General features: G+C 43.4%; 1 protein-coding gene across 1 annotated transcript in view; it reads right to left on the minus strand.

Moving 5' to 3' along the window:
* The window catches only part of LOC144762254 (calpain-1 catalytic subunit-like), a 359,395-nt gene that overhangs the window by 228,168 nt on the left and 104,886 nt on the right, over positions 1-26,341 (minus strand). Inside the window, exon 4 of the mRNA XM_078647398.1 lies at positions 23,263-23,396. Coding sequence (XP_078503524.1) covers positions 23,263-23,396 — 134 coding nt within the window. The remainder of the gene's footprint in view (positions 1-23,262; positions 23,397-26,341) is intronic.

Genomic DNA, 26,341 nt, shown 5'->3' on the forward strand with positions numbered 1-26,341 from the left:
GTTATTCTTTTCTGCGTGAATTGTTTTAAGCACCTCCTTCACGGATCCTACTGCAGAATTCAAGACCCCATAATAATATTTTGCATGCATACCTTGGCATTTGTATTTTGCTGCGTAAGGCCAAACTCTAGATGCTTTTCAAGTCAGATCAATGTATCTGGGACAAATTATTCACGCCGCTGTTCAATTACGCTTTTCAATCAAACAGCATACCAGAATCATGGATAGGTAGCGTTCCGCACCCGATATTCAAAGCTGGCTCCTGAACAGGCCCAGCAAATTACAGACTAATTTCACCTATTGACGTAGAAGCCAAACTCTATGCGTAAAACCTCCTTATCGACCTTGAAGAATGGGTCACTTCCAGCAAGATCCTCCAAATTTCACAAACAGGTTTCAGACCAGGCACAAGTATAATGTGCAACCTTCTGGTCCTGAATCTCCTCGCCGGAAAAGCGCAGCGGAAGTCCATCAAACTGTATACATGTTTTGTCAACTTGAAAGTGACGTTTTGACATGATACCTAGAGAACTCCTATGGCAAAAGATGGAAAAATGGGGCATACTGCCACGGCTACTAACGGCCATAATCAATTTGTACTCAGCCACCTGGGTCCAGATAAAGCTAGGAAATAGAGAAAGAACCACAGCAAGGATACCAAAGAACAGAGGCCTAAAACAAGGGTGTGCGCTAGCCCCTAGCCTATTTAATTTTTTTACAGCAGATCTAGATAAAAGTCTTATGAAAGTCCAAAGTAACCCTCCAAAACTAGCACACCACCAAGTCAGAAGTCTGCAGTACGCAGATGACATTGTCCTATGCAGCCAGACCCCGGTTGGCCTACAGTGCCTGATTACGAAGGTGTTGGAATACACAGAGGAGCTTGGCCTATCTCTAAATTACAACAAAAAAAAGATCATCTATTTCTCTGCAAACACCGGGACCCAGAGCAAAAAGTACTAGTGGTATGCAGCAGGGAACAGTATAGGGATGTATGACGTTTCAACGCATGCTTTTACAACGCATGCCATTACGACGCAGGATTTACAACGCAAGTCGTTACAACGACTTGCATTGGGGGGCGCTGGATAGTGAATAGTTTAATTTACTATTCCAACTCCAGTCCTCGTGGATAGTAGGGAAGGTGTTGGATAGTAATTAAACTATTCCCTATCCTAAGCACCCCCCAGCGCAATGCGTTGTAATAACTTGCGTTGTAAAAGTTGCGTCGTAATGGTAGTGCTTTGTAAAAGTTTCGTTGTAAAGGATGTTCCCCACAGTATAGAGCAGAGTGGCTCTTACAAATATTTAGGAGTGGTGGTAGACTCCAGTTTTACACTTAAAGAGCATTTAATTAAAAGCCAAGCACAGGCGAACAAATTACGCTTTGCACTAAATACTTTAAGACAGAAACTAATTTGGCCATCCAGCTCCCATCTACTAAAAGTCATTATCGCTAAGTTTCTTCCAACCCTTACTTACGGCTATGAATTATTTAAGAGCCAAGATGCAATTTTTTTAAATCTCCAACAATCCGGCCTCTTCAAACAAATTTTTCGGATTCCTCAATTTACATCACAGACACAAGCTCGCTTGGAATTTGGGCTATTTAATCAATTCCTGGAAAGGCAAGCAGCAATACTAAAATTGTACTGGAAGTTGAGAGCAGCTCAAGAGGAATCCCTGCCAGGCCTTTGCTGGATAGAACTGAAGAACCAGCCAAAGGAAAAGAAAGACTCGCCAACTGTACTTGACCAAGCGTTACTCACTCTCACCTTACACGAAGCCTCGGGCAAAAACTATAGCTTCCCTGTATTAAAAAAAATAGTAAACAATGCTGTAAAAGAAAAAGCTTGCTATTGGACAAAGCTTCCCTCGCAAAGAAAAAACACGGATGGATGGTTTTATTTTCGTATGAGATCCGTTCACCGCATCCATATCTGGTTCAACACATAACTCCAACCGTGCAGCATTTTCTACCTTGATTCGACTGGGAGCTTTTTGCTCAAAAGATCAGGGGGTATATTATCAAGGGGTTTTATCTCCGCTTTTTTGGCTTTAAAAGCCAAGAAAGCGGAGATAAAATTATCTCCCTATTACCAAGCTGTCGCTAACACCAGTTAGCGACAGCTAGTAGGAGATAGCGACCATCTTGGGCCCCACTTTGCATGTCAGTGATATTTATCACTAATGATATGCAAAGTGGGCGTGCCAAGATGTTAGCGACTGGAAACAGTCGCTAACATCGCTATCTCCTATTACCAACTTTTGGAGATATTTGCGCTAAGCGCGAATATCTCCAAAAGCTAACACCTGCCCTGAGCAGTTCTTAGCCATGTTATCCAATGGGAGGTGGATAACATGGCTAAGAGCATTTGCTCAAAATGCATGAATATCGCTGACTTTTCAGCGATATTCATGCATTGCGGGCGTTTTTTATCGCATTTGCGATAAACCTTGCTAATAGCAAGGTTTATCTGCGATAAAAATCGCCGATGTGCGGCGATAATTTTTGTCTCTAAACAAGTTAGAGACAAAAATTATCGCTAGTTGTTCATAATATACCCCCAGGTCCCTACATGGAAAGGAACATTGCCGACCAGTCAGTGTTGACTCTGTGAAGAGGCGGAAGAGTCACTCTTACACTTTTTGGGTATCTGCCCAGCTGTGAATAACTGGAGACAGCACTTTCTACTTCCTGCTTTCCGTTCTCTCCGGCTTCGATCATGGAGACTAGCCGTAATAGCATTACTAAACAGCCAGTCATTACAGATCTCATGCAGGACAACCAAGGTCTTGCAACAAGTCAGCAAATTGTTACAAATATCAAACAAATAGTGTTTAATATAGTGCCATGTATTATACGTCTGCTACACATTCATTTGCATTTGTTGCACAGATACTCCAATCATGTGGCAGCTACAAAGGGCACAGTGCAGATGCGCATTAAATCTCAATAGACAACATCTGTCATCTGGCATCACTTTGTACATAGCACACTTTTCTCCTGTTTTTGATGCACTCCATGGCCAGCCGTTCTGTAAATGCTCACTACATTGATCCGCATATTCACATTTTTGCACACGAACTCCAACTACGTGGCAGCTAAAAAGGGCACTGGGACAATGTACATAATATCGTAATGAAGGGCGACTGATATCTGGTATTAACTTGCACATAGTTCATTTTCTTTTCCGGTTTTAGATGTATATCACCAACTTTTTCAGACTGGTGCTAAGAACTGAAATGAATTATTAGTACGGACTTAGAGCTTCCTTACAATCACTGTGAAGCAGTCAGCGGCATTTCTACATTCTGGACTTAAATGTGCTGACTTGGAATTAGATACACTATGTTCAATATTTCATTTAAGAATATCAAACAGATCTTTTCAGCTTTCCACAATTCAAAATGTAAATAGGATCGTTGTCACACTTGATGATTTTATGCTAACATTTAAATGGTTGTAACTAACTACACACAATACATTCTTATTACTCACTTGTATCTTAGTAACTGAAAAATGCACTTGCAGCCCTGACACTGGGCTTTCTCCAATAAAGCATCGCTTTAGCCTGGAAAGGCTTGTTGTGCATAGCCTGCTGTCGAAAGTAATTTTGCTTTAATGCCCCTCCTGATTACCGCACTTGTTGGGCTGCATAAGTTCCAATGGAGTTTACACAGGGCATGCATTGTCGATTGGGCTTTTGTTTTCATCCTATTTTGATATAAAGTCATCTTCTCTGTATCACTTAGCCATGCTCCGTGGTAGTTATAGATCCTTGCAGATGCGATGGTCTGGGGGTCCAGTCTCCATCTGTGTGATAACTTTTTTGTATAACAACCAAATATTATCACTTTGGTCTTAGTTGGGTTTTAAACCAAGTCGTTATGTTCGTTGCAGATGTGCATGTCATCTAACCACTTCTGGAGGCCTGTATTTGTATAGTCTAATAATACCCAGTCATCTGAGTACTGCAGCAAATATACCTTTTTCTGACCTGTCTTTGGGTGGAAAAGTTCAGTCTGCAGCTCCTTGCCCTGATCAACTCTGCATACATTGAAAAGTGGTGGGGCAATGACACATCCTTGTTTTAGACCCAGTTCTGAATAGAGCTTTGAGGATACCTTATCCCCTGCCAGTTTTTCTCTCACCCATTTCCTGCTGTAGATTGAGATGATGATATTCAGGATATTGTCTGGTTTTGTCCAGTTTCTAAGTTACCTCCATAAGTTGCTGCGCGTAACCCGCTGCCCTCCCCCCGTGGGCACATTGTCAGTTTGACAGAGACTACACGTAGAGGGGCTCTAAGTTTCTTTTAAAAAATATAGCTAACGTTTGGACCTATACATTTTATTTTGTATGAATTAATTGAATGTGTGTAAAATTTAGCAATGCCCGGGAAATTCTAGTAAATGGCACCCATTGGCGAATCACTAGCGTGTGTGATTGCTGCATTATTTATTACTAACTTTGACGTTGTGCTTTAACTTTGGATAAAAGTTATCATGAATTATAGCACCAAAAAGCCAATATTGGTAAATATGTGTGCAACAAATAATCCCTAACATACACTGTTCATACAGTATATTTAATCTGGTGCTTTAATCAAAGGCTGTTTTAAAGTATTCTGATAAAAATCAAATCGTGCTGAAGACAGCCTTGATTTTTGTTGGATCGAGGACCCGGAAGTCTGCACACCTAGCAGACAGAGATAAAGCACCTTGTCAGAAAGTTTAGCGTTTTCCCTACAGGTGATGTTTGTTGGCCTGTGGCAGGGTCAGTCACATGTCCTGGTTTCCTGCATTTAATTGAGCCTATCCCAGTTCTGCGCCCCAGTGTTTCTTGTGCCCCACCTGGCACACATCATGTCGGAGGATGGTGATGACGTTAACATTTCCCCCCCCACCCCCTGGAAAAATGTCTGCGGACGCCGTGTAATTATACAATTGTAGAAAGCTGTTGAACATACCTTCTGCCCAGCCGCGGCCCGTGGAGGGATTTACGGTGGGGCAGGGAGGCGGGGAGGGGGAGGTGCAGGGTGGAGGGTGCTAAAAACCGGCATATGGATAATTGCAGGTCAGTACACAATTGAATTAATAAAATGAATTTCGTAGCGCGCACTGCATCGCAAAATGCGATGTTGTGCACGCTACGAATTTCGTTTTATTAAATAATTTGTGTACTTACCTGCAATTATCCATATGCCGGTTATTAGCAATCTCCACCCTGCCCCTCCCACTCCCCGACTCCCTGCCCCACTGTAACTCCCTCCACGGGCCGCGGCTGCTTCTGCCAGGGTCCTTCTCCCTTTGTTTGTGTTGTCTGCACCAACATTGTGTAGGTCAAAGTTATTATTATTACAGGGTTCATGGTTGGATATTCACACAGTAACTCTTCCAGGTGAGCTACCAGTGTTGTAGTTTTTTTCAGTTTCATGGGACCACTGCGGCCACCTGCAGCATATCTATGCCTACCTTAATTTTTTTGATGGCTAGTTTTATTGAATGGTTTATGTAGAATGATGCTCCTCCTGAAGGCCTTCCAAAAAGGTGAAATGTGCTGGCTGGTTTGTGTAGTCCCGAAAAGTCTTCCAGATGTGTTGGAGTTACAGCCCACGTCTCTCAAAGGCAGACGATGTCCCCTTCCTGCAGCTTTTTAATTATTGAGTCACTTGTTCGCATCCTAGAGATGCAGTCCTCATTCCAGGATATGAGTTGTATGTTGGTATTTTTGAATGTGGTGGCTATATTTTTTGTTGTGATCGTGAGCGTAGTAGTTGGGATCTTCCTCCATGACACTTGATGGAACGCTTTTGTGCTAGGTATAGCTGTTGGTCCTACCCCCCTGTATTGGAGGTTGACCAGAGCCGGCTGTCACACTGCTCGTCATCCCATTCTTCCGAACTGACTATCCATGTTTGAGATGGCCTGTGTTGCATATTTAGATTTTTGAAATTAGGGTTTTGTTGCACCCTTGGGACTCCACATAGCAGGCCTTTCCTTGTCTCCCTTTCATTGTGATGTGCCATGTGTGGTTTTGTTTGTTGGTCCAGCACATGAGGGTACTTCTCTGTACCATTATGCCCAAGTCTTCAAAACTTTCCTTCTCCACCTACTTCAAATTGGATTTAGGGGATGCAGTCACTGGGGGGCTTATTTACAAGCCCCTTGCACAGCCGGTTCATCACTCTTAAAATGGGAAAAAGGGATTCACCTGCGGGCGCAAGGGGCATGTAAATAAGCCCCTAGGTATTTATGATAATGAGGGGATGTGATGGATTAACTTCTAAATATTTGCCCTGTTAAGGATGTCTTGCCAGCCCCTTGACATGTATTGTGGCAAGAATATTATTTTCTGTGATTTTTGTTCCTCTGCGAGGGTGCCATTCTCCTGGCAACAAACCCCTGTTTCCCTAGTGGGCAGATCCTCCCTTGTGTAAGTTTGTGGTTCCAAGCACCCAGATTCCTGCTTTGGGGCTCTTATGTCGTTCTTTTGCTATGGGGACCTTCCTGGGTGTTTGGGTGTCCTCTAGGACAGACTAGGGCTGGTTCACTGGAGCTTGGTTTGATACTGTCCCAGCCCACATGTTGTTGTGTTTGTATGTTGGTCTGATTAAAAGGGCTACCCACTGTGCTTGTTTCCTTGGATTCTGCTGCTCCATGGTCCTTTGATCGATTTTTATTTTTGCCAAATATTGGATAGAAGTTGTTTTTGTGTTGGCTTCCTCCGTTGGTATTGGGGCATCTGTATGCCTTAACAGCTCAAGGGCCTGCTGTCTCCAGCTCCATTTTATGTGGACGTTTTTTTGTGTCTTTCCCCTTTTATTTAGCCTCTTTTGGGCCTGCCATGTTGCACTTTAGAGTTGGGTTTGCTCCCCTTTCTTCTTTGGCAATAAGCTTCCGTTCTTCCTGACTCATCTCCTGTTGGTTGTTAGTGATGCAAACCAGGGGTTGGCAGACATTTCCGTTCCGCCCACGGAATGTGCGGTAATTTGCCCCTTCCACAAAGAAGGCGGAAAAGAGGGGCAAATTTCCGCACACTCAAGGGCGGAACGGAAGTTGCCCGCCCCCCACCCACCTCCCGCCCGCAATATTAAAATATTATTATTAAAAAGATTAAAGCCTTAAATAAGATTAAAAACACTTACCTTATAGCGGGGACATCTCTTCCGGGTCTATCGCGCCTTCTTCTTGAAACTGCGCATGCACAGGAGCCTGCGCATTCGCATTCCTGGCGAGGTATGCGCATGCGCAGGCTCCCCCAGTTTAAGACCACATTCTCAGATACCTCCGACTATGAGGGTGAAGGAGGTGTACCATATTATGAACCAGAAGGTAACTATAATTCTTTCCAGGCTAAATGTAATACACATCAATCTTCTTTAGCCACACGAGTGACACGCAGAGGGTGTCAGAGAGTCAGATTTCAGCCACAGAGTCGAGGGAATTATCAGCCTCTTCATCATCAGCAGCCCCTCAATACATACTAGAAACACGCAACAGACAGTACTGGAAACAGGGGATATAACCCCTATTTTTAACTTTTCATCTTTGGATTTAGATACACACAGCATTAATTTACTCTCAGAAGGTCTATCTTATGTTCCTCAAACATATGTGAATACATTTGAATTGTATCAGGATATTATTTCCTTCTTTCGAAAATTTAGATTAACATTTGTTTTGCACAAGATGCAGATTATGATGCACATTCTATAGCTAAAAAACAGTTAGCCCTTCCCTCTACCTTCACTCCCTCCTTAGACCAATTAGGACCTGAAGTACCCGCCTTTGAATTAGTGGTTCTACAACGCTTAGAACAAGCTCTCCGCTTCATTCCTAAACCTGTATATAATCTAGACTAGAAGCACTGAACTCTTTAGCTCACTTTGACAATAAAAAGCTGCTATAAAGGAGGAGGTATAGTGGTTATTAATACTGATGACTATGAGCACAAAATGACAACAATGTTAAGTGATCTGACTTTTTACTTTAACACCTTCAATGCTATGGCTTTTCCCGTCCTGTGCTGAGATTTCTCAAATCTCTTTGTTCCATGACGAGTTCACCTTGTCATCCGCACAGGGTAGGTAAAGCTGATGACGAGCTGAGCTCGTCATCAGCATGGAAGGGGTTAAGATAACATCGAACCCTTTAGCTAGAGTATCGAGAAGGATTCAGACGTTAACCCATCAGGCTTTGATCGCAGGAGACATTAATACAAAAGAATATGAGTATTTAAATCATAATAAAGGAAAAACAGCGTGTATTTACGGTATGCCCAAAATACATAAAGATACAAAAGATCCCCCTTATAGACCGATAGTATCTACTATTGGTAATATTACTGAACCATTGTCCAAATTTATTGACCATCTATTACGCCCTCATATCCCTAAGATTCCTTCCTATATAAAAGATAACAGGGAAATGATCAATAAAGTTAAGAACATGAAGTTTAATTCTCATAATGACATTTTAGTGACTCTAAATATAGAGTCACTATATAGTAACATTCCACAAAAAGAAGCAATGGAAGCAATGGACTGGTTCATTGACAAATGTAATGTACCTTGCCTTAAATCTTTTATCCTTGCATGTCTTGACATAGTATTAACAGAAAATATTTCTGAATTTGGACAAACTATGTTTCGTCAAGTCAAAGATGTAAGTATGGATGTGTCAGTCGCACCTTTCATAGCAAATATTTATAAGGCAGCCTTTGAGAAGAAATTTATATACAATGATATTGCACCATTTTTTGAGTCGGTCTCCCATTGGTCCAGATACATAGACAACATCTTTTTTATCTGGACCAATGGGGGAGAATCCCTAACTGAATTCCTTGAGTGGCTTAATGTAACAGATCATAATCTTAAATTTACAGCTCATAGAAGCACTGAGGAGGTGGAGTTTCTTGATATTATAAGACACCAACAGACATTCTAGAAGTGGATATTTTTATCAAGCCAACAGTGAGGAATACCCTGTTGCATTTTAATAGCTTTCATCCTCGCAACCAAAAACCAAGCATTCCGTTCTCTCAATTTTTTTAAGAAACTGTACCAATATACAGGACTTCGATAAACAAGCTGTTGTCAGGAGGAAAAAAATTCCTAGATAGAGGATATCCCCACCGGCTGGTGAGGGAATCCTATAAACGAGCCAGGTTTTTTGATCGTGACCATCTTCTAAGATCTAACTCACGTAGTGAAAATACTCAGTTAGTTTGTGTCACTTGACACTCCACTGTAGACACCAAAGTAAAACAAATTATAAAATCAAATTGGCATATTCTGAATAGTAATCCGGGGCAAGACCAGAAATTGATTAAACTTTTGTACGCCCATCGTTCGAATAAAAATATTAAAGAATTGTTTGTCCACTCACGTTTTGAGAACATGTCAAATGGCCAATCCTTTATTCAGAAATCCATTGACAGTAATATGCCTATTAAAGGAACAACCAAATGCTCTTCTTGTAAATCTTGCGAAATGATAATAGAAGGTGAAATCCTTAGCCACAATGGGTTCACTTTCAAAGCCACACAGATGTGGAACTGTAAAACCCAGTATACAGTATATTTGTTTCTCTGCCCATGCCAGTTGGGCTATGTGGGAGAGACTTCAAGAGCAATTCAGAATAGGATTACTGAGCATCGGTCAGCCATTAGAACAGCGAAACTAACTGCACCATTAGTGAAACTTTTTATTGAAAAGAACCATTAACCGTAAGATATCCGCTGGAGGATTTTGGAGAAAATCAAGACCCCTATTAATAAGGGTAGTCTCCAAATACGTAAAAAACATGAAGTTTTAGGGATTTTTTCTCTGAATACTTTCAAAAACGGGCTAAATAGCGAAATACTCTGGGAATATGCTATAATTTGACAGGATTAGGTTAGGTCTCTCATCCCTAATTCATTAGGCTTATTGGCCAGTGTATCATGTATAGGCCTAATAATGTTTCTTGAATGACTAATTACTGATGTAAAATATAGGTTTATTTTAATAACTTTCGGAAGTCTATCATGGCTGATAGTGTGATCTAATTAGTTAATGTGGTACCTATAGTTCATTTTTTTATTGATATACCCCTTCAAGGTACCATATAGGAATTAAATTATAATATAGCATAATGTAGTCATGTTGAGTTGTACGGTATCAATAAAGTTTGTTGAAGACACACACATTGGGCCCGATTCACAGAATGAACTTAAGACTCAATCCTAAACTTACTACTATTTTGGTATTTACAGAATGCACTTACTACTTTTGGTATTCACAGAAGTTAGGATTTTGTCTTTTTTTTTTTTTGTCCTCATATGCCACCAAGGTTTTACGTGTACAATCGATAGGTTTACAAGCCACATGCTGCCTCAGTATATTTCAGCTGGTAGGGGCAAACATAGTGAGCAGACCCCATCCCTCAGCACTATTGCTTGATACACCCACGATCGCCAGACCAAAACCATATGGGGGGTTCAGTAGTTCAGCCAGAGTGCCAAAAGGAGTACCAGGGCACGGCTTTACCCAGGAGAGGGGTAGATGGCTTAATCATTGGAACTGGGGAAAAAAACAAAAAAAAACTGTTTCTCAATGCTCCCATTTCAGGAGATACCAGAAAGATCTTTTATCTGGATTCCCAACTCTAGTCAAGTCCAACTTGGAGACCTGCAGGGCAGAGGCACACCAGTCATTGATAGAAGGAGATGAAGAGTCCTTCCACTTCCTGCATATCTCCCTTCTGGCAAGCAGAATGGCATAAAAGACCAACTTCTTTACCGAAGCAGGAGCTCCTTCTAAGATTCCAAATATCACCAAAGGGAGATTTAACACAATATTAAAACCTATAGATGCTGAGAGAAGCTTACTTATGTCCTCCCAAAAGAGTGACAGGCGAGGACACTCATAGAACATGTGAATGTCCGAGGCGGCCATCAGCCCGCATTTAATACATGCCACCGTAGACCCCTGGGTGAATTTGGAGAGTCGAAGGGGAGAGTAGTAAGCTCTGTGAATTGTAAAATTGTGGTTCCTGCGCAACCACGCAGGTTTCACAATATCCCACATCATTCTACATGACGTATCCCAAAGATCTTGCAAATTGTAATTGCACATGTGTGACGACCAAAGTTCATCTGGTAACAGGAATACTCCATCCATTTCTTCCAAAGTCAACTTATACCAAGATGAGATCTCCTTCATAGTAGGGGGTTTATCAATTAAGAGAGCTATAAGAGAGCTATACCCACCTATGGGGAATTTACTTCCTCTAGAGGGCTGTGCAGTGTAAGAGCGAAACCAGCTAGATATTTGCAGGTATTTTAGCCTGGCCAAATTTGGGCCAATGTTATTACTTAAACACTCCCATGATAGCAGCTCCCCCTCGACAAATAGTTCTCCCCAAGTCACCACCCCTGCTTCTCTAATAGGTACTGCAAGCAAATCTCGTAACCAGGGTGGGCTGTCGGGCAAATCCCATAAAGGTGTCCTGCTACAATAGTACCCAATTTTAATAGATTTAGATATTTGAGCCCAAATTCTTACAATTCCTAGCAGGATCTTCAATTTAATTTATTTAAAGAATTTGGGATCTCCAAATTTTAATAGGAACCCTGACTGGCCAACCCCCTCTCCTTTGAGCAAAGTAGAGTACAGAGTCCCTACCCCATACTCCAATGGTTTCTTTAATAACATCCTGGCATGAGATAACTGGAACACCCAGGCATTAAGCTGGATGTCCGGGGCGGCAAGCCCACCCTTTTCCCTTCGCCTCCTGAGCTTTTTCCACGATATTCTTGGAAGATGTTTATTCCATATAAAGGTGTTGATTTCGGCCTGAAGTTTTTTAATAGAAGAAGGATCAAAATATAAAGGGATAGTATTGAATAGAAACGAAATCTTAGGCAAAATGGACATTTTGACCAAGTTAGCCCTTCCCAAAAATGACAGTGGAAGGTGTGCCCAAGACTGAAGTAGCTTACGGCAATCTTTAGCTACCTTAAAAAAATTGGTTGTGGCAATCTGGTCTATATCCTCTACAATTTCTAGGCCCAGATACCTCATTGTGTTTCCTGGCCGAATGCCAGAGCTAAATAGGCTCTGGTCCATGCTCCAAGTCATCATCTCGGTCTTTGTGGCATTAATCTCATAGCCAGACACTTCTCCAAATTCCGAGGCTAGCTTAAATATTACAGGTAGGGCCATATGAGCATCAGACGTAAAAATGAGGATATCATCCGTGTATAGGGCCACCTTTCTCTCCCAACCCCTATACGCGAACGCCTTGATGTTGAGATTGTCCCTCAGACATTGGGCAAATGGTTCAGCGTATAGATCGAACAGGAGTGGGGAGAGCGGGCAGCCCTGACGCGTACCCCTCGAGATGTTAAAGGGATCTGATAAACCGCCATTGACCAGAACACATGCATTAGGGTTCTGATATAACAGACCAATTGCCCGGCGGAAGCCTCCTCCCACGTTGAACTTTGCCAAGGCCTCCGACAGGTACAACCAATTGACCCTGTCGAAGGCCTTGGTGGCATCCAGGGTAAGAACCGCCAAGGGGAGGGACTCCAAAACTGCCAGGTCGATAGCCCCTATTAAATCAAAGGTTAGTTCATATAACTGCCGCCCCTTGACGAACCCCTTCTGATCCGGGTGTAAGATGTTGGGGGCGACACGAGCTAATCTATTGGCAAGAATTGAAGTGAATATTTTGTAATCTACGTTTAAAATAGAGATTGGTCTGTATGAGCCTAAGGCCGTAGATTGCTTCCCAGGTTTTAGAATTACGGTTATGGACGCACTGTCCCATGACATAGGAGGGCGCCCACCATCCAGTAAAATATGATTAGATAATACTACTAGGAAGGAGACAAGTTCCTGCTCCAATACTTTATAAATTTCGGCTGGTAGGCCGTCTGTACCTGACGCCTTCCCCTTCTTAGCGTTATGAATGGCTTTTCTAATTTCGTCCTCCGAAATTTCATTATCTAGCATCTCACTTTGTTCAGTCGATAGGGCTGGGAGAGTGATCTTACTAAGCCAATCTTTGATCCTATCTGGGCTAATGATCTTATCCTCACAGTAGATACTCTGAAAAAAATCTCTGAAGGCAGATCTAATGTCCACATCTAGAGAGAGTGGGACGTCATTGACTTTAATTAGCTCAATGTTATTTCGGACCCGATCCGTTTTAGCTTTCCATGCCAATAACTTCCCCGCTCCTTCCCCATACTGGAAGTGAGCGAGTTTACTGGCCTCCCACCTTTCTTGTATCCGCTGGTTTAGAATCGAAGCTAGTTGACCCTTTAAAGAAAGTAATCTTTCCCGCAAAAGTAACAGGACAGCGTCAGTGGAGGTGGAATCAGCGTCTATATCTTGCTGAGTCTTAACGATATTTGCCTCCACTGAGGTCACGGCCTCTCTATATTCCCTCCTCCTGTAAGCCATTTTATTTGTAATAAGGCCTCTCAAAAACGCTTTAAGGGAATCCCACACCACTCCTATGCCCGCCGTCCCTACATTTATCTTTAGAAAGTGACTAACCTCAGACTTGAGAAATAATACATCATCCGGATGGGAGAGCAGAGACCGATCAAAAGTCCAACTCCTAGCCGGGACCGCCAGCAGTGATGTAAGTTCCATGACTACTGCAGAGTGATCTGATAGATGAAGTGGGAGGTATTTAATATCTTTAAGCAGATCAATTAGCGTATGGTTAATTAAAACAAAATCGATTCTGGACTGGTGGTGATATTTATAGTTTCTGAAAGAGAAACCCTGCTGATCACCAGCCCTTAACCTCCAGATATCAACATAACCATACTGCTTCATTGCATTTAACAAAAAATACCTTGATTTTGATGGAATTCGGGGTCGACTATTGTGCAATTTGTCCAAAATCGGATCTAGCACAATATTAAAATCACCAGCAAAAATTACAGGCTCGGGGAAAGACAGGAGATGGAAAAAAATTGCCTCCAATGGTGACGAATCATCTTGGTTGGGGCCATAATACCCCACCATAGTGATTTGAGTGCCCATGATAGAAAGAGAGGCAATAACCCATCTACCGGCTGGGTCGACCTTAGATTCTAACACCTTTGCCTTAAGTTGTTTTTTAAAGATAATCAATACCCCTCTACAAGTCAACAACTGAGAAGTAGATATTGCAAAGTCAATCCACTTGTTCTCCCTAACTAAAACATCCATTTCAGCCTGAATCAGATGTGTCTCCTGCAAGATAATGACCTGTGCCTCTACGTCCCGAAGATACTGCAGCAATTTTCTGGCCCTAGGTTTAGTACGCAGGCCGTTGATGTTCCAAGATATTATCTTTATACCTGCCATAGACATTCGTCCAGACCACTACTCCTGACGCCCCCCAACCCACTACTCCTGACGCCCCCAACCTTACTTGGGGAAAAGGGCCCTTTTTCGTCCAACCTACCCTTGAATCAGGTGACAGCATGTCAAAATTTGTCTTATACACAACATAGTGCAATAGAATCCAGCCTTGGCAAATGAGGAATTTTTTATGAAGTTTTAACCCCCCCCCCTAACCCGTGACCCCGCCGACCACCGCCCCCCCTCCCATGGAGAACCCTTGGTGTATCTAACCGGATCAAGCCCAGTAGATGGCACCCCACCTCAAGCTCCCGCAACTCCACCCAAATTAAGACAAACTTAAGACAGACTTAAGACAAAATCCTAACTTAAGTCTGTCTTAAGACAAACTTAAGACAAAATCCTAACTTCTGTGAATGCCAAAAGTAGTAAGTGCATTCTGTAAATACCAAAATAGTAGTAAGTTTAGGATCGAGTCTTAAGTTCATTCTGTGAATCGGGCCCAGAGTCTTTAGTAGGACTGATACCCTTGGGATTAGTCCTCTTTTGATATCGCTGGAGCACGTTTTTCCATCAATACGTGACTGCGATAAATAGAAACTAATTGTAAAATAGCAGTGAAATAATCCGTGAATATCTAGTACTTTGACATAGTACGTTTATCTTAGAATGACTTGTAGGGAAAATCGCTGGTTTTATCTATAAAAATCGCCTTGTACGTACTCAATCATCACGTGATTGCGCACGTGATGAACGATAGAATACTTAACTAAGGAGAACCAGTATTATGGTTGACACTCCTTTCCTGGGACGTACGACACCGGTTGCCATTTTCAGCCCGGCGTTTTCGAGGAGGCAGTTTCTCCGTTGAGGTAAATCCGGAATAGATAATCATTTTTTATAAGATATGAGCGAAGTTATATATAGAAGGCTTTCAATATCCGGTTATTTTCTTGATTTTTATTTTTTCTATATAGAAGCCGCTCTACATAATAAATCGGGCCAAGCATACCAATTTTTAAAGATGGGCTCGGATATACATGTTATTATCAGGTAATTTTCAGAGGTTTGCAATCATACGCATTACTTACATGCTTGATGTCGGTTGTGTGCCTGGAAATACATTACTTAACAGACCCTGTTTTTTGTTGGGTCATAGAATATCGACGTTTTTAATGTGAAAATAAAGGAAGGGACTATATATCTTCCCGTTTTAATGGTCATCTTATCAAAGTACCATACGAACACAGGAATATAAGGTACTTATTTTAGAGTTTCTATATTGATCGTAGTTTATCTTTTTTCATTCATTTCTGAGAACGTATATATCATAATATCACTGACTGGACACAACAGTAATATCTAGGATTACATTATAACTAGATTATATGCCTAACTGAGAGAACAGATTTTCGTTTCAGATTTAATATCCCGAATTATCGGAGATCAGGTTCAGTCTTTTCATCATAAAGAACAGTCCCCTCTTCAGATTTTTAAGTAAGTTCATGTTTAGAATATATCCATTAGACGTGTATTATAAAAGATCTGCTCTATCTTTTAGCCTATGCTATTTTCTCTCTGCATATCTATGAACTATGCGTTGACTTTATGTTTATCTATTTGTAATGACAGAGTTAGTTATGAGCACTCAGATGGATTTGTAAATCGATATATGTATATGTGTATAAATATATAAGGAGACTACTGTAATAACAGATCATGATTACTACGGAATGAAGAATATATTTTGTGTGAATTGTATGTTTTTTTATATTGTGAGTTGTAAATGAATGATTTTAATTGTTAATAACGCAGTTATAGCAAAATATGGATATTAAGTATGCATTCTTTATCATTACAGATAAATGTGTGGCTACTACTGAGGAAAGCGTTGAGTATGCCGAACCGTGCGTCGAAAGTTTAAGATGTCGCCCCTTTTTAATTTGTTTTTGTATATGTTGTCATAACAAATATAGATATAATGTATACAATTTTTTATATCTATGAAGTTTTTAACAAATAATTATTAAAGTGGAAATATATTTTGTATAAATTCTTTCCTTTTGTTGCTCCTTTTATTATGATGTTTATTTAGTTTGTTTGAATTATCTTGATTGCCTAGGAGTTACTTTCCTCATACATAAGACTTTTGATGTGCTCAGTGTTTGTAACCTCATGCCTACGGTATGGTCACTGTTTGTAAACTCAAGCCTCTGTTGTGGTCACTGTTTGAAACCTTAAACGTCTGGTGTGGGCGCTGTTTGTAACCTCATGCCTCTGGTGTGGTCAGTGATTGTAAGCTCAAGCCTCTGCTGGGCTCAGTGTTTCTAAATTCAAACCTTTGGTATGGTCAGTGTTTGTAAACCCACACCTCTAGAGTGGTCAGTGTTTGTAACCTCAAGCCTCTGGTGCTGTCACTATTTGTAACCTCAAGCCTATGGCATGGTCAGTGTTTGTAACCTCAAGCCAATAGTATGGTCTCTGTTTGTGGCCTCACACCTATGATGCAGTCACTGTTTGCAACCTAAAGCCACTGGCCTGGTCACTGTCTGTAAGCTCACGCCTCTTGTGAGTTCAGTGTTTGTAAGCTCAAGCCTTTATAATGGTCACTGTTTGTAAGCTCATGCCTCTTGTGAGTTCAGTGTTTGTAAGCGCAAGCCTCTATAATGGTCACAGATTGTAAGCTTAAGCCTCTAGTGTGGTCAGTGTTTGTAAACCCACACATCTAGTGTTGTCAATGTTTGTAACCTAAAGCCTCTGGTGCAGTCACTGGGTGTAACCTTAAGCCTCTGGTGAGGTCCAGTGTTTGTAAGCTCAAGCCTCTGGTGTAGTCACTGACCTCAAGCCTCTGGAGTGGTCACTGTTTGTAGCCACATGCCTCTGGTCTGGTCACTGTTTATAACTTCATGCCTCTGGTGTGGCCACTGTTTGAAACCTCAACTCTATTGTATGGTTTGTAACCTCAAGCCTCTGGTGTGGTCATTGTTTGTAAACTCAAGCATTGTGCATGATCACTGCTTGTAACCACAAGCCACTGGTGAGGGCACTGTGTGTAACCTCAATCTTCTGGTGAGATCAGTGCTTGTAAACTAAAGCCTCTGTGTGTTGTCACTGTTTGTAACCTCAAGCCTTTGATGTGGTCAGTTTGTGTAACCTCATGCCAATGGTATGGTCCGTGTTTGTAACCTCTTGTCAATATTTGTAAACTAAAGCCGCTGTTCTGGTCACTGTTTGAAACCTTAAGCCTCCGGTGTGGTCACTGTTTGAAACATCAAGTCTATTGTATGGTCAGTGTTTGTAACCTCAAGCCTCTGGTGGTACTCACTGTTTGCAAACTCCACTGGAGTGGTCACTGTTTTTAACCTTAAGCTTCTGGTGTGGTCATTGTTTATAACCTCAAACCTCTGGAGGTGGCACTGCTTGTAACCTCAAGCCTCTGGTGTTGTCACTGTGTTTAACCTCAAACCTCTGATGAGATCAGTGTTTGTAACCTAAAGCCTCTGGTGTTGTCACTGTTTGTAAACTCAAGCCTTTGATGTGGTCAGTGTTTGTAACCTCATGCCTACGGTGTGGTCAGTGTTTGTAACCTCATGCCTACGGTATGGTCAGTGTTTGTAACCTCATGCCTACGGTATGGTCAGTGTTTGTAACCTCATGCCTACGGTGTGGTCAGTGTTTGTAACCTCATGCCTACGGTATGGTCAGTGTTTGTAACCTCATGCCTACGGTATGGTCAGTGTATGTAACCTCTTGTCACTGTTTGTAAACTCAAGCCTCTGTTGTGGTCACTGTTTGAAACCTTAAACTACTGGTGTGGTCGCTGTTTGTAACCTCATGCCTATGGTATGGTCTGTGTCTGTAGCCTTACACCTCTGATGCAGTCACTGTTTACAAACTAAAGCCTCTGGCTTGGTCACTGATTGTAAGCTCAAGCCCCTTGTGAGTTCAGTGTTTGTAAGCGCAAGCCTCTGTAATGGTCACTGTTTGTAGACTCAAGCCACATCTGTAGTCACTGTTTGTAACTTCTAACCTCTGGAATGGTTACTGTTTGTAAGCTCAAGCCTGTGCTGAGGTCAGTGTTTGTAAGTTCAAGCCTCCGGTATGGTCAGTGTTTGTAAACCCACAACTCTAAAGTGGTCAGTGTTTGTAACCTCAAGGCTATGGTATGGTGAGTGTTTGTAACCTCAAGCTTCTGGTGTGGTCACTGTTTTTAACCTTAAGCTTTTGGTGTGGTTAGTGTTTGTAACATCAAGCCTATGGTATGGTCTGTGTTTGTAGTCTCACACCTCTGATGCAGTCACTGTGTGCAACCTAAAGCCTCTGGCCTGGTCACTGTTTGTAATCTCACACCTCTTGTGAGTTCAGTGTTTGTAAGCTCAGGCCTCTGTAATGGTCACTGTTTGTAACCTTAAGCCTCTAGTACGGTCAGTGTTTGTAACCTCAAGCCTTTGGTGCAGTCACTGTGTGTAATCTTAAGCCTCTGGTGAGGTTCAGTGTTTGTAACCTCAAGCCTCTGGTGTGGTCACTGACCTCAAGCTTCTGGAGTGGTCACTGTTTATAGCCACATGCCTCTGGTCTGGTCACTGTTTATAACCCCAAACCTCTGGAGTAGTAATTGTTTGTAACCTTAAGCCTCTGGTGTGGTCACTGTTCGAAACCTCAAGTCTATTGCCTGGTCAGTGTTTGTAACCTCAAGCCTCTGTTGTGGTCACTGTTTGTAACCTCGTCTAGTGTATGGTCAGTGTTTGTAACCTCAAGCTTCTGGTGCAGTCACTGTTTGTAAACTCAAGCCTCTGGTGTGGTCACTGTTTGTAACCTTAAGCCTCTGGTGTGGTAATTGTTTGTAACCTTAAGCCTCTGGAGTGGTTGCTGTTTTTTTTAACTCAAGCCTCGTGCATGGCTACTGTTTGTAACCTCAAGCCTCTGGTGTGGTCACTGTTTGCAAACTCCTCTGGAGTGGTAACTGTTTTTAACCTTAGGCTTCTGGTGCAGTCACTGCTTCTAACTTCAGACCTCTGGAGGTGTCACTGCTGGTAACCTCTAGCCTCTGGTGAGGGCAGTGTTTGTAACCTCAAGCTTATGGCGAGATCAGTGTTTGTAACCTAAAGCCTCTGGTGTTCTCACTGTTTGTAACCTCAAGCCTTTGATGTGGTCAGTTTGTGTAACCTCATGCCAATGGTATGGTCCGTGTTTGTAACCTCTTGTCAATATTTGTAAACTAAAGCCGCTGTTCTGGTCACTGTTTGAAACCTTAAGCCTCCGGTGTGGTCACTGTTTGAAACATCAAGTCTATTGTATGGTCAGTGTTTGTAACCTCAAGCCTCTGGTGGTACTCACTGTTTGCAAACTCCACTGGAGTGGTCACTGTTTTTAACCTTAAGCTTCTGGTGTGGTCATTGTTTATAACCTCAAACCTCTGGAGGTGGCACTGCTTGTAACCTCAAGCCTCTGGTGTTGTCACTGTGTTTAACCTCAAACCTCTGATGAGATCAGTGTTTGTAACCTAAAGCCTCTGGTGTTGTCACTGTTTGTAAACTCAAGCCTTTGATGTGGTCAGTGTTTGTAACCTCATGCCTACGGTGTGGTCAGTGTTTGTAACCTCATGCCTACGGTATGGTCAGTGTTTGTAACCTCATGCCTACGGTATGGTCAGTGTTTGTAACCTCATGCCTACGGTGTGGTCAGTGTTTGTAACCTCATGCCTACGGTATGGTCAGTGTTTGTAACCTCATGCCTACGGTATGGTCAGTGTATGTAACCTCTTGTCACTGTTTGTAAACTCAAGCCTCTGTTGTGGTCACTGTTTGAAACCTTAAACTACTGGTGTGGTCGCTGTTTGTAACCTCATGCCTATGGTATGGTCTGTGTCTGTAGCCTTACACCTCTGATGCAGTCACTGTTTACAAACTAAAGCCTCTGGCTTGGTCACTGATTGTAAGCTCAAGCCCCTTGTGAGTTCAGTGTTTGTAAGCGCAAGCCTCTGTAATGGTCACTGTTTGTAGACTCAAGCCACATCTGTAGTCACTGTTTGTAACTTCTAACCTCTGGAATGGTTACTGTTTGTAAGCTCAAGCCTGTGCTGAGGTCAGTGTTTGTAAGTTCAAGCCTCCGGTATGGTCAGTGTTTGTAAACCCACAACTCTAAAGTGGTCAGTGTTTGTAACCTCAAGGCTATGGTATGGTGAGTGTTTGTAACCTCAAGCTTCTGGTGTGGTCACTGTTTTTAACCTTAAGCTTTTGGTGTGGTTAGTGTTTGTAACATCAAGCCTATGGTATGGTCTGTGTTTGTAGTCTCACACCTCTGATGCAGTCACTGTGTGCAACCTAAAGCCTCTGGCCTGGTCACTGTTTGTAATCTCACACCTCTTGTGAGTTCAGTGTTTGTAAGCTCAGGCCTCTGTAATGGTCACTGTTTGTAACCTTAAGCCTCTAGTACGGTCAGTGTTTGTAACCTCAAGCCTTTGGTGCAGTCACTGTGTGTAATCTTAAGCCTCTGGTGAGGTTCAGTGTTTGTAACCTCAAGCCTCTGGTGTGGTCACTGACCTCAAGCTTCTGGAGTGGTCACTGTTTATAGCCACATGCCTCTGGTCTGGTCACTGTTTATAACCCCAAACCTCTGGAGTAGTAATTGTTTGTAACCTTAAGCCTCTGGTGTGTCACTGTTCGAAACCTCAAGTCTATTGCCTGGTCAGTGTTTGTAACCTCAAGCCTCTGTTGTGGTCACTGTTTGTAACCTCGTCTAGTGTATGGTCAGTGTTTGTAACCTCAAGCTTCTGGTGCAGTCACTGTTTGTAAACTCAAGCCTCTGGTGTGGTCACTGTTTGTAACCTTAAGCCTCTGGTGTGGTAATTGTTTGTAACCTTAAGCCTCTGGAGTGGTTGCTGTTTTTTTTAACTCAAGCCTCGTGCATGGCTACTGTTTGTAACCTCAAGCCTCTGGTGTGGTCACTGTTTGCAAACTCCTCTGGAGTGGTAACTGTTTTTAACCTTAGGCTTCTGGTGCAGTCACTGCTTCTAACTTCAGACCTCTGGAGGTGTCACTGCTGGTAACCTCTAGCCTCTGGTGAGGGCAGTGTTTGTAACCTCAAGCTTATGGCGAGATCAGTGTTTGTAACCTAAAGCCTCTGGTGTTCTCACTGTTTGTAACCTCAAGCCTTTGGTGTGGTCATTGTTTGTAACCTCCTGTTTTTTTTTTTTTTTGCAGAGTTTTATATAGCGCGAACTAGAACCGAACCGAATCAGTTATCAGAGCGCTTTACATAGCACCAGTTACCATACATGAGGACACACTTTCATTTTTTTTAAATTTTTTTGTTTTAGGCACGGGGAGATTAAGTGATTTGCCCAGAATCACAGGGGGTTTTTGCTTATGGTAGGGTCAGTGTTTATAACCTCTGGTTACTGTTTGCAAACTTAAGCTTCTGGTGTGGTCACTGTTTGTAACCCCAAGCCTCTGGTGAGGTAGCTGTTTGTAACCCCAAGCCTCTGGTGTGGTCACTGTTTGTAACCCCAAGCCTCTGGTGAGGTAGCTGTTTGTAACCCCAAGCCTCTGGTGTGGTCAGTGTTTGTAACCTCAAGCCTATGGTGAGGTAGCTGTTTGTAACCTCAAGCCTATGGTGTGGTCACTGTTTGTAACCTCAAGCCTATGGTGTGGTCACTGTTTGCAAGCTCCTCTGGAGTGGTCACTGTTTTTAACTTTAAGCTTTTGGTGTGGTCACTGCTTGTAACCTCAAACCTACGGTATGGTGAGTGTTTGTAACCTCACGCCTCTGGTGCAGTCACTGTTTACAAACTAAAGCCTCTGGCTTGGTCACTGTTTGTAAGCTCAAGCCTCTAGTATGGTCAGTGTTTGTAAACCCATACGTCTAGTGTGGTCAGTGTTTGTAACCTCAAGCCTCTGGTGAAGTCACTGTTTGTAACTTATCACCTCTGGAATGGTCACTGTTTGTAATATCAAGCCTCTGCTGAGGTCAGTGTTTATAAGTTCAAGGCTCTGGTGTGGTCACTGTTTGTAACCGCAAGCTCTTGGTGTGGTCAGTGTTTGTAACCTCACACCTCTGATGCAGTCACTGTTTGCAACCTAAAGCCACTGGCCTGGTCACTGTTTGTAAGCTCACGCCTCTTGTGTGTTCAGTGTTTGGGCAGTGTTTGTAAACCCACACCTCTAGTGTGGTAATGTTTGGCCTCAAGCCTCTGGTGCAGTCACTGTGTGTAAACGCAAGCCTCTGGTGAGGTACAGTGTTTGTAACCTCAAGCCTCTGGCGTGGTCACTGACCTCAAGCCCCTGGAGTGGTCACTGTTTGTAGCCACATGCCTCTGGTCTGGTCACTGATTATAACCCCAAACCTCTGGAGTAGTAATTGTTTGTAACCTCAAGCCTCTGGCGTGGTCACTGGTTGTAAAATAAAGCCTCTGGTGTGGTCACTGTTTATAACCTCAAACCTCTGGCGGTGTCACTGCTTGTAACCTCAAGCTCACGGTATGGTCAGTGTTTGTAACCTCTGGTCAATGTTTGTAATCTCAAGTCTCTGGAGTGGTCAGTCTTTGTAGCCACATGCCTCTGGTCTGGTCACTGATTATAACCCCAAACCTCTGGAGTAGTAATTGTTTGTAACCTCAAGCCTCTGGCGTGGTCACTGGTTGTAAAATAAAGCCTCTGGTGTGGTCACTGTTTATAACCTCAAACCTCTGGCGGTGTCACTGCTTGTAACCTCAAGCTCACGGTATGGTCAGTGTTTGTAACCTCTGGTCAATGTTTGTAATCTCAAGTCTCTGGAGTGGTCAGTCTTTGTAACCTCAAGTCTCTGGAATGGTCACTGTAAACTCAACCCTCTGGAATGGTAAGATAAGAATCAGGTCATCATTGGGCTTTATAGACTTGGTGGGGGGGAAGCAAAGTCCACTTACTTGGCATAGGCCTTCTCCAGCAGCGCGCTCCAGAATTCCGTGTGCTCGGCGGAGTGCACAAACAGCAACTTGTCATCCTTGACTGGTAACCTGTCATCGATCACCACTTCCACCCAAACACCGAAATGCCAGATCTGAGGGGTAGAGACGAGAAAATGAAAAGAACAGAGACAATGCAACATTACTGCACAGAGAGGAGATAACCACCAGGCCTTGAAATAACAGAAATGTGCCCAATAGCCTCACTGCAAGCTCCTTGCTGCAGAGAAAGTGCAAGCCACCTGCTTCCTTCTGAATAGAATCCTTATGAGTTTCGCAGTGCGAACCAGGAACCAACAATCCAGGAACCAGGCAGGAGTGCTCCCAGTGTCAGCATTAACAAGAGGAATCATAGGAGTTGGCGCAATTGCAGTGTTTTCTTTGAAATTCACTTATAGCATTAAAGTTTACTAGCCAGTATCTGATGTGAATTGAAATCGTGGCAAACATTGTGTTGGAAAGTCAGACGAAATACCAACAGGAAACTGGTTCGAACATATGTCCCTTGGCTGCAGTATTACTGTTGCCGCAAGACATTATCTTCTTGAACCAGAATCTCACAGGAAAAGCTACAGGTGCCCTAGAGATGCAAATTACTAGGAGAAAAGTTGGCCAGGAAAAGAGCATCATCTGGGTCATTGAGCTACAATGTTTTCCCTTTGACTGAAGACATGGTGCATTTTTCCCACCACAACCTACCCCATACATGTATAGTATCTACATGTCGAGATGCCAGTCTCATAAGAACCAGGAAGCAGCCTGCCTTCATAAATTACACCCACAAGCTTTCTTATAACTGCTTTCTTATTTTATATACCTTGAGTAGATGCTGTATCTTCTCTCAGATAAGCACAACAATCAGTGGTCTAAGCATTAGTGATCTCATGTCTGAACTACTGTAACTCTGTACCTCTGCCTTAGTTTTTATCTCATTCCCCGATTACAGTATATTCAAAATGCTGCTGCATCCAAGGCGTCACAAAAAGTACACACATCATTTTGCATCTTTAGCTTCCATACACTATGCACGCAAAACAATGCAAGTACTAGTAAAAGCTATGCCGATGTACACTATGACAACTGCCCGCCCAATAATAAGAATGCCGTAAATATGATATCAATGACACAATCAGCCAGATTCATCAATGTCAGAATCTGCGATTTCTAAATTGCGAGAAATAGCAAATCGCAATTTAGAAATCGCAGAATGGCATTCATGATAATTTGCGTGAAAAAAAAGCGATCGCAATCGGCCGCAATCGCTGATTGCGAGTTCCCAAAAATCGGTAAATATTAGCAGAATCTGCCGATACCCGTGTTGAAATTGCGATTTCGCAATTACCGATATCGCAAATTGCGATCTCGCTAATTGCGAGATCGCAAAAACGGGAAGTCGCATTCTGAGCACAGTGATGACATCACAACCAGGAAGTAGGCAGGTTCCACCCCCATTCAGCAGTGAGAGCCTGAAGTGGAATCAGCATTGCCAGAGCTCCCCTCCAGAGTGCCTACAGGTGAAAACCAGGAGACACCCAAGTGCCCAGCATGTCACAGGAGGCTGCAGGAGAAACTTCCACTGGAAGAAAAAGGAAAATTACATTTTCATAGCAAGAGCTCGAATATTTGATCGAGGGAGTCTGCAAGGACCATAATCGGCTCTTTGGTAAAGACTCCCGAAGGGTGCCTGAAGCCGATAAAAGGCGGATATGGGTGCGAATCCGCGCAAGAGTGAACTCTGTGGGGGTGACCCAGCGCACTGTTGACGAGATCAAGAAACGTTGGTACGATCTCAGAGGGCGGGCAAAGGAGAAGATTGCAGAGAGGCTGGGGGAGTGTGCTGCGACAGGTGGAGGGGATCCCACTGTCCCACCAAACACACCACTCAAGGACCGAGTCGAGGACACCATTAATCCGCAGGCATGCGTGGGGGTGACCCAGCTGGACTCCTCCCGACCCACCCAAGATACACAAGGTAAGTGCCATGCGACTGCGGCCCCCTGTCCCCTAACAATGTCCATGACTCCAGATCATCCCATTTCAAACCCCAGTCATGCAGCCACAGCACACCACAAAAGCGCTATTGCATTGTGGGAGATGTAGTCTGGCCACAATTACCATCTAGCCCCATTGAACCAGACCTGTTTAGTGAGAGTCTATCCAACAGTGAGTCAGGGAATGGTAGTCTGCATGCATGTAGGAAGATCAAATGTGGAAGAAACATGTCACTAATCAACGTCCACTTTACATCACAGGTGGCGCAGCAGTCCCCAGTTCAGACAGCGATGCCCTGCAAATTGAGGATATCCCAGAGGACACTGAGGGAGACTCAAATCTATCACCACAGCCAGGACCATCAGGGCAAGCTGCCGCACCAGCGGTCATTCCACCACCTGCCCCTGTGAACAGTGCCACCTCAGCGCCAACAGGCAGTTGCAGCAGTACCACAGCGCGTCACTCAACCACCAGTGGTGCTGACAACACCAGCAGCAGCATGCCGACAAACCCGCCGCCCTGCGGCTGTGAGGAGCCAGTCAAGCGGACTGGTGAGGGACCAGCGCAATAACACATCCCGCGCTGGCAGGGGAGCTAACGTGCGACCAGGTGGGCTCTCTATTGAGCGCCGTATGCTTCATGTCCATCAAACCCAAGCCCGTCATCTTGCGGCTATACACCTCCAATTAAACAAGACCGCCAGGAATGTCGATCAGATGTCTGACCGCATGGAGAGGATGACAGTTGCTATGGAGGCCAACACCCAGGCCATGTACAGCCAGCGCAACCTCTACCGGCGCAGACACCGGCAGCTGCTGACCCGCCTGTCAGCATACACGCGGTCCAATTAAATTATTGGCAACGCGACCTCCCAGCTCTCGCGGCGCTCCTTGGCCATGCAGGTCCAAATGGTCCAGTGTTGTCAGGACGTCGCGAGAGCTCTGGAGCAGGTGACAACAGCAGTACAGGCCATGCAGGCAACTGTCCATGGCCAGGCGGGGGGGGGGTGACGACACCAGTGAGGCTACTTCCAGCCATAGTAGCCAGT

The sequence above is a fragment of the Lissotriton helveticus genome, chromosome 6 (assembly GCF_964261635.1).
Source record: "Lissotriton helveticus chromosome 6, aLisHel1.1, whole genome shotgun sequence".
NCBI lineage: Eukaryota > Metazoa > Chordata > Amphibia > Caudata > Salamandridae > Lissotriton > Lissotriton helveticus.